The 9,626-nt window shown below is 42.8% G+C and overlaps 1 protein-coding gene across 1 annotated transcript; it reads left to right on the forward strand.

Moving 5' to 3' along the window:
* Positions 1–6,999: 6,999 nt before the first annotated feature.
* On the forward strand, positions 7,000–9,224 carry LOC123440618. Its single transcript, XM_045117182.1, has 8 exons — positions 7,000–7,145; positions 7,232–7,299; positions 7,410–7,477; positions 7,612–7,709; positions 7,909–8,017; positions 8,140–8,153; positions 8,608–8,709; positions 8,793–9,224. The coding sequence occupies exons 1-8, from the start codon at positions 7,077–7,079 to the stop codon at positions 9,024–9,026; spliced, it is 762 nt and encodes a 253-aa protein (XP_044973117.1). The 5' UTR covers positions 7,000–7,076; the 3' UTR covers positions 9,027–9,224.
* The last annotated feature ends 402 nt before the right edge of the window (positions 9,225–9,626 follow it).

Consider the following 9,626-nt stretch of genomic DNA (forward strand, 5'->3'; position numbering starts at 1 on the left):
TCAAACGAACAAAGCGAGGATGCGCTAGAAAGTAGAAATTTAAGCACGTCTGACGCAACGTAAGCTCCATGTCAAGGGTATATTTGAACATATTACAGATGTTGGTGCATGTTTCAACAACATCAACTATCATGATCACCAAATTCTGAGTTGGGATCTTGACTTTGACAATTCAACGTTCTGAATGGTCCAAAGCAGATCAAGACACTGAACTTACTTGCTGGATCACATTTCTTTAAGCTGCAAAAGTCTTTGGACATTTATTGGAATAAATGAATTGTTACTTTTTAGCAAGAGTAATCGAAATTATTGTAAAAGGAAAGGAAGACGAAGAGATTGACATTTCAAAATAGTTCGGTCCAACGTGCTTAGTGGGTGAGTGAAATCCAAATAATAAATTTGAGGCACCGTGGATTAATCATGACGACAAGCATGAGTACATTTGGAAATCAGGTGCGGTATTTTTTCTAAAAAACTTTTGATCTATTCCTCATCTATCTTGAAAGTACAAAGTACATAAAAAATAACAAAAAATACATTCGGGCCCATAAAAAACCAAGCGACGATTACAAACACTAGAGCGAGTCAAAAGCACGGCGCCGTCATTATCTCTTCCTCACTAGAATCAACTTACCGTGTGAAACTAGCCCTAGTTTTTCTTTCGAACTCAGCTAATCAAAGCCCTAGTTGATCTGATGCAGAACCAATGATGGTTGACACCAACGAATCCAAACCAAAAAAACGAGAGTAGTAAAATTAGAGCATGCCTGACGCAACAAAGCTGCATGTCAAGATAACTGCCTGTGACAACAACATGAACCATCATCATCACCAAATTCTAAGTTGCGGCCTTGACTTTGACAATTAAACGCTCTGAATGGTCCAAAGCAGAGCAAGACGGAACGACAAATTCGCTGAGGTTGCTTGGTGGAGCGCATTTCTTTAAGCTGTGAAAGTCTTTGGGTTTTTACAGGAAAAAGATGAAATAATTGTAAATAAAAAAAGATTGACGCTGTGTAATACTCCTTCGTCCGGAATTACTTGTCATAAAAAAGATAATAATGAATATATCTACTACATAAGTTTTTCAGACAAGTATTTCTGAATGGATGGAGTAGTAATTATTATTAGGTCCGATGAAACTTGAGTCAATTTGAGGCACCCTGGCTTAATCATGACTACAAACCAGGAGTGCATTATATCTTGTTCGCCGGTGAAACTTGAGCCAATAAAAGGTACAGAGAAGAACGTTCGTATATATGTGCATATACTCATTCATACAAACACATACGCAAATCATATTCTTATGAACACATTCGAGAGACTTAGTCGGACGTCTCGTAGTCGATGGGTACATCTTCTTTCACTGAATGCGTATTGCTGGACATCCTGAAATAATTTCAAAAATAATGCGAACACCAGGATTTAAACTCTGGTGGGCTAGAATACCACTGTCCTACTAACCATCCAACCACAAGTTTATTCGTGACATTATGTCTTATTGGCAGGTAAAACTTGAATGAATTTGAGGTACCCTCGCTTAATCACAGCTAGACCCGTGCATGGGCAGCCATGCCCGACGACCCGACATGGAAAACCTGGATTGGGCTTGTCATTTGGCTGGGTTCGGGCCTTGTTTTGTAGCACGAATGATAGTTCCGGCTGAGCTCGACCTTTTCTTTTTTTGTATTTCAGGCTTCAGGTCGGGCTTGTACGTGCGTACACCAAAAAACAGCATTTGCGTCAGGCTTTCACGTTTCGGGCCAGGCTTGCACGTGCGTACACCAAATAACAATGTTCGGGCCGGGCTTTGAGACTTCGAGCTTGATTTCGAGACGGGCTCGGTCTTGAAAGCAGAGAGTATTTTGGGCTTTGGGCCGGGCTCAGGCTTGAGAAATGAAGGACGGGCTTTTACAAGCTCAGCCCGTAACCCAGCCCGGCCTGACGTTTGCCCGGGTTTAATCATGCCTACAAACGAGTAGTGTGTGTTCGGAAATGAGCATGGTTTCCTTGGTTGAATCTACATGGTAGACTTCGGCGACTTCTCTCTCTTGACTTTGTTGGGTTTAGTCCCACATCGATTATGGGAGAAGACATAACACGACTTATAAAGGTGAGGGTGTCCCATCCTAACAGGCTAGTCTTTTGAGGGGAGAGGGTCCAAGGCCTGTCATAAGTCGGTGTTGCTCTCCGGTTGGGCCTGTTGACGCATGTGGGTTGGAAACGCTGGTGTTAGCGGACCCGGGATTGCGTAACAAGTGGTATCAGATCCCAGGTGCCCGGAATAGATCTCGGTAGACTCACGGGTAGTCGGTCATGGTTGGTGGGCTGGAGACGCTGGTATTAGCGGGCCCATGGTGACCGATGTGTGAGGGGGAGATTGTTGAGTTTAGTCCCACATCGGTTGTGGGAGGAGACATAACACGACTTATAAGGGTGAGGGTGTCCCATCCTAACAGACTAGTCTTTTGGGGGAAGAGGGCCCAAGGCCTGTCATAAGTCGGTGTTGCTCTCCGGTTGGGCCTGTTGACGCATGTGGGTCGGAAATGCTGGTGTTAGCGGACCCGGGATTGCGTAACAAGTGATATCAGAGCTCAGGTGTCCGGAATAGATCTCGGTAGACTCACGGGTAGTCGGTCATGGTTGGTGGGCTGGAGACGCTGGTATTAGCGGGCCCATGGTGACCGATGTGTGAGGGGGGGTTGTTGGGTTTAGTCCCACATCGGTTGTGGGAGGAGACATAACACGACTTATAAGGATGAGGGTGTCCCATCCTAACATGCTAGTCTTTTGGGGGGAGAGGGACCAAGGCCTGTCATAAGTCGGTGTTGCTCTTCGGTTGGGCCTGTTGACGCATGTGGGTCGGAAACGCTGGTGTTAGCGGACCCGGGATTGTGTAACAGACTTTGTAAGGCGAAGGCTTTTAGGACTTTAGGAACTAAACTACTCCCTCTGTATCTATGAAGAAGGCGTATATTTCCGTTTGCTAATCCCAAAAAAGTGAAGCACAAGGAATTTCTTTTTGACTATCCACAATAAAAGTAATATAGGTAGTAACATAGATGATACTTAAATAAAAAAATATGATGTGACGGCTAATTAATGAGAAAGAAAATGAGTAACATAGTTAGTTACTCATACTATGAGTAACATAACACATACCAAAATAAGATGAGCCTATAAACTAATAAATGAACGGCTCAATATTACCACCCCTATGTTACTATCTATTATGAAGATAGTAACTTAAAATAATAACATATATATATTATTGTTACTTCTCACTATAGATAGTCTTCCAGCTTGCCGCTAATTAATCGTTGTATGTGCTCTTTGCCCCCATGGCGAACTTCACGTCCCAATAATCCCGCCTAGCTTTGCATGTAGCCTTGGTCAATAGCGTGACAAGTATGCCAATTAAAGCAACATAGATTGGAGCAGTGGCAAATTTAATTAGGTGTGTGTTAAGTATATTAAAAGGCTTGTGTTTAGATTATAATTCTTATAGTGGGAATAACATAGACAGTAACATAAGTGGCACATAAGCAAAAGTAATGACATGGCGAGTAGTTAATGAGGAGAGAGGCAAATAGAGTAACATAATACTTCCTCCATCACAGTATATTGGACGTATCTCACAGGGCTCTCGAACATAGATATCTTTCTATTGATAGGAAAAACCGAGCCGACGAGCTGTAAAAGCGTCAAATTAATCGCAAAATTGACGCATTAGTAACCCCATCCACTAAACGAGCGACTTCCTCGCATGCATTGGTGGAGACGGTTTTCAAAACACCCAAATTAATAGGCTAATTAATGTCATGCGCCTTATTTCCTTCTAATTGTGAAAAAATATCGTTTTAGAGATACGTCCAATATACTGTGATGGAGGGAGTATGTTATCATAGCATAGCGCTTTCCAATGCAAAATGACTCTACAAAGTAATAAATGGAGACATCTTTGTTACCACATTTATGACATTATTCACTATAAAGGTAGTAACATAGACTAGTAACATATGCATGTTGCTAGTCTAAGTTACTCTCCACTCTGATTAACCTAAGCTTTCTTCATTTAATTAGGTATAGACTCATACTAGTATTTGTGTTTCCACCTAGATACACGCGTTTAGCACTGATTCTTTTCTGAGATCACCATACTACTCGTTTTCTAATTAACATGCCACATTAGATTTTTTGCTTAGTCGACTATCTTAGCACCTGTACAAGATGTAGTATTGGGAGGGGCCTTAGGATTCTGAAACAGGGTGGTTCATCCTTTTTTCGAACTACAACACATGCAAAATAGCCTTGTTCGCAACATGTTTCCAAAAAATAGAAGCAACACATCTGGTCATCTTCATTTTTTGACAATTCTACATTGAAAAACTACATTTTGCCAATCATAATTGGACAAATGAATCAACCAATATAAGCACGATAACCCCTAATTAGGAAATAATCCAATGCAATTAAAAATGAAGAAATTGGGAAATGGGAAAACCATGTTTGGACACATTTTGAAACAAGATTGTTGCAGACTAGGCGGCTTCTTGCTGGTGGCGAGATGCAGAGCCAGGACGGTGGCATGCGTGGGTGTGGCAATGTGGTCTCGTTGTTGGGTGAGGGACTTCATGACTTTATGGGCATCTGGCGGCAGCAAGTAACTAGCAAGGAAAATGGCTGGCAACGAGTAGAGAACAAGACCACAAAGGCAGAGAGGAATGAGGGACGCACGCGAGGCAGCGCGACTAGCTTTTTGGTTGGTTGTGCAAGTGGGTCGGGACATGTAGCCTGCTTGTTGGGCCTTATTTCCTGTGACCCATCTACTAATCTTATATATGATATATAGGCTAATGCAAAATCTGGCCCATACTGTCCCTCATGTGGATCCGGCACTAGTGTGGATGCCATTTTCTCCTAGCGTGCCTACAACGACCAATTCAAGTGCTTATTTTGATTGCAGGAATATGAAAACGTAGGAATAGAAAATACACTAGATTGAGATGTCACATATCATAGAATCCTACAATATTTTGTGACACGGAAATCTTGCAATGAGTGCTTTTGGATGGTGCAAAAATAGGAATTCTAGAGAATTGAGACGAGAGGAATTCTAGAGGATTAAGAAGAAAGAGATAGAGTGGTTTTTTTTTCCAAGTTTATAATTTGTGTTTGATTTTTCATGTAAGATGAAAAGAATTAAATCACTTATTTTTTGGAAAATGAATAATAGTTTTAAGAAATAGAAAATATCCTGGGAAATAATTTATTTAATATTTCAAAATTTTGTTTAAACACGGGCAATTTTTATTAAACATTTTTTGTAAAATGGGAACAATTTTCAAAACATGGACATTTTTTCTAAAATCCAAACATGTTTTATTATTCCGGTTTTTTTAAAAAAAATTGAACGTTTTGGTATTTCTTAACATTATTAGTGAAACGAGAAAATAAAAAAAAACCTAAAAACATAAGAGAAGGGAAAACAGGAAAACCAGACCATAAGTCCCCTAATATTGGATTGAGCTAGTTGCTTAGATGGGTTGGCCCACTACTAGGCCTTGTCGCGCTTGTCTATGCGAAAGGGCAGTGCGTCAAATTCAACCTTTGAAGGACACTTGCAGTTGCAGAGGTCATTTTCTTAGGTCTGGCAACATGTCAAGTGGTGCGCCTAGCCACACCACGATGTCACACGCTCGGAACATTTTGCAATTTCTTTTCAAGTTTGATTTATTTTTGGGGTTTTCGGTTTTTCGTTTTTGCATGCTTTACTCAGAGTGGTTTTATTTATTTACTGATTTCGGATTCCATCACCACCTCGTGATGACGCTCGTTGCCGAATCATTAATTGAAAAGAAGTTTTTTAAAGATCACTTTCATCTTTTTAGGTTGTGACAAGTGACGTACTCTATGTGCATCGTTTGTCGCATCCTGAGAGCTTTTTTTCTTTTTCATAGATTCGTATTTTTTAAAATATTTTATTTTTTTAACTGTGCATCCAAATGTCGAACTATTTTCGTCGTTGGATTCTTCGCGTTGAGATCTTCAAAACTAGATCACATGTTAATAAATTTTAACAAACTTCCTTTTAAGAAAAAATAAGACGAAAAACATGTGCCTCTCGTGGAAGGAAAAAAGAAGGCATGTTTTTTTTTTCATTTTGAGAGGTGCGGTCCTACCTCTCAAGGAAATAAATCTGTGTCTCTGACGAAAGCAAACCCGCGTCTCTTGCGGAAACAAAACCGTACCTTTTAAGAAAGAAAAACAACAAGAAAAGTGTTTTTTTCGTTTTTGAGAGGCACAACCATGTCTCTCATGAAAAAAAAATATATCTTTTGTTTTTGAGAGGCACGTCGTGCCTCTTGCGAAAGCAAATCCGTGTCCCTTGCGGAAGCAAAATCATTTTGCTCGAGAATTTAGTTTGGATTTTTTTCGTTTTCGGGAGACACGACCGTGCCGCTCGCAAGAAAAAGATAATATTTTTTCGTTTTGAGAGGCACGACCATGCCTCTCACGAAAGAAAATATGTGCCTTTTACGAAAGCAAAACAGTGCATGTTAAAGAAAAAAAATGTGTTAGCAAATATATACTTCTCGTGTAAGAGAATTCATGCTTTTCAGGGAAAGAACACGTTTTTTACACAAAATAATATTTTTTTTCTCATTCAAAAGCAAAACCGAGACACCAAAAAACCCACATAAAAAACGCATGTAAGAAAATAAAAAATACAAAAAATTAAAAAAAAAAAGCTCAAAACGCGACACATGCCGACGGTTGAAAACGCGTCAAATGGTGACCCGTGAGAATTGATCGTTGAAAGGCATATGAACAAGCCTTCGGCGACTAGTTGCTCTCCCTGGTTGCCCATTTGGATTCCGCGGTCGCACTAGGCCATTTTGGTTTTGTAGGCCTATGAACACGGCCCATAGACTACCATCAAATCTGCCGCCAGTGGCCCAACACACAAGCTAGCTTCTTCCCTCTCCTTGCTGCAGATAATTTCGGATAACATTTTACGGCTCCCCCTTCTTCCCCAGCAGCCGAAACCTCCGAGAAGCCCGCCTCCCCCATCCATGGCTTCAGCCGCGACCTTTCCGAAGCTCCGGCTCGGTCCACGATGCCACGGCTACTCCCAGCTTCAGGTTCCGCTAGTTCCTCAACCGTACGTACCCTCACGCAAGCAGCGCAGGAGCCCCACCAGTGATTGCCGTTGATTCAACCTTTGTAGGCGGCCGACCCGGTCCACATCCACATGAAGATTGGCGGTTCCTGCAAGTGCCCCATGCCTGCCCAAGGGTAGTAAGACCTGGATTCTCCATGGACCGTTGTTGTATACTGCATGTGTTTCTTCCTCTTGCTTCAGCGTTCAGTTCACCGTAGGATGCTCGCTGTCGAAATGTAACCAGGTTGCTTGTTTCTACCGGGAGAAGCGCCGCGAGGCACGCGTTCCTGCCGGTGTCGGCCGCCCGATCAGGTGATCTGCAACTTGTGTCATAATGTATTAATGTGCCACACAAGTACACGTGTTGATCATTTGTCCGGGATGTTCGAGCGTCATGCCGAACCTTCAGAACCGGGCACCGTGTTGAGGTTTTCAGACAACTGCAGGTCGGGGCGCACCGGTCGCCGATGCCGCCGAGAAGACCGGGCTGTCGTTGGACAGCTTCAAGACATCCGTTGTCAAACGCGACGACGAAAAGATCCATGTGAGATCGTTTGTGCACTCTGCCAAGCCATGTTAAATTAAAGCTGTCCACGTCTACTTAGCCACATATTTGAGCTTGATGCAGACATTTCTCTTTAAGACTTTAATATAGTAATACGGCATGTACCGAGTTACTGATGCAGAGCTGTTTTGAGTGGTCTTGAGAGTATCATCTGATGCTGGGAAGGTGTTGTCTGCAGTTAAGAATCGAGTTGCCTGGGAAGGCAACACAGAAGGTGTTTGATGAGGCTCTGACGAGCCTGGCACGCGACGCGCCGCCGGTTCCAGGTTTCAGAAGGTCCAAGGGAGGTATTAATCTCCATTTCCTTGCAAGAAACATGTTATATATTTGCTTGCATCAAGTCACTGTAGTTTCTCACAATTTTGTTGCCATTTTTCTTCGTGGATGTCACCGTGTTGGATGATTGAAGGGAAAACATCAAATGTAAGTGCCTGTGAACCTTTCACGCCTCAATGGCAATGTGTGACCTTTTTCCCCGGTTTCGGTCCGAAATCCCGCAGTTCCAAATGGGGTTTAGTTTCTGGGGTTGCCACTTTTAATTGCAACAAGGCTCCCTTTTCTTTCACGCATACTTTTCAAGATGGTTGTTAACCAACTCTTCCTCGGAATGGTAAAGTCTTTTAAAACACTGTCCTTGTTCAGAAATAAAACCACCCAAGGACAGGGAGTAGTTTCTTTCCATTGAGCATCGCCTAGTAGGCTCAACTGTTGCCGGCTAAATTTTCAACCGAAAGTGTTGGCTACTAAATACTAATTGCAATCAAGAGATGACACGGCTAGGCATAAACTACACTATCAAGTATGCACTGCTGTCCTAAGAACCCACATTAACTACCGAGAACTGATGACAGCTTCTCAATTCCTGTACTGTGTTCAGATACCAAGCAGCATTCTCCTGTCAATGCTGGGCAAGAGCCGGGTCACAAAGTTCATCCTTCAGGAAATACTCAGCGTCACCGTCGGAGACTTCGTCAAGAAGGTTGGTGCCATTTCATGAAAATTAGAACATACTAGCCAACCTTTGACTTTTGGATTCAGAAGAAACTGACACTACCGATGCAGGAGAACCTCAAGGTGAACCCTGAAATCGCGACGACACAATCGGAAGGCGACCTGGAGTCGTCGTTCGCGCCGGGCTCGTCGTTCGGGTTCAATGTGATCCTGGAGCTGGAGAAGGAGGCTGACACTGATGATGCTATTGATGTGGAGGTATCCGACTCCATGGATGCTCCCGACGTGAAGCAATCCGACTCCGAAGAGCCTTCCGAAGAGGAGCCCCCCTCCTCCACGCCCTGATAAGTTGAGAGAGAAAATGCGTCTGTGCATTCGCTGATGAATGTGCTTCAACTTCAGAATAGCATTAGCAAGCAAACATTTGTTCAGAGGAGACATTAGAGATGATCTGGAGGTTGAGGGTGACACATCACCCAAGATATGTGCGTGACACTGCTGACTAGTAGCACTGAACATGCAGACACGTTAGATTTGGGCCCATGATGACAGCACACCATTGATGAAAAATCCTATCCACTTTGTCTGGAGCATGATCCACTGACACCATGGCTTCGGCTTCGAACTACCCGGAATCAATCATTTGGGGTGCTCCACTCCACTCTCCAAGCCTCACACGCCACCCCACATCATCAGTGACCTAGTACCAACTTACACACACGCATGATCCATGCAAGAGTAGTATAGGAGTGCTATATTATCACAGAAAATAAACCTATAAACCCTATCTTGTTTTTCCAGCTCTGATCCCGTGGCCTGGAAGAATCCCCCTGACATGACAGTATTTCAAGCTTCCTGACGCGACCGTTATGAGGAAATTCAACGGATTAGGTTAGTAGGTGCATCCGTGCATGATAATAGATATCAGCAGCATCATTAATTATA

The sequence above is a fragment of the Hordeum vulgare genome, chromosome 3H, assembly GCF_904849725.1.
Source record: "Hordeum vulgare subsp. vulgare chromosome 3H, MorexV3_pseudomolecules_assembly, whole genome shotgun sequence".
Classification (NCBI taxonomy): domain Eukaryota; kingdom Viridiplantae; phylum Streptophyta; class Magnoliopsida; order Poales; family Poaceae; genus Hordeum; species Hordeum vulgare.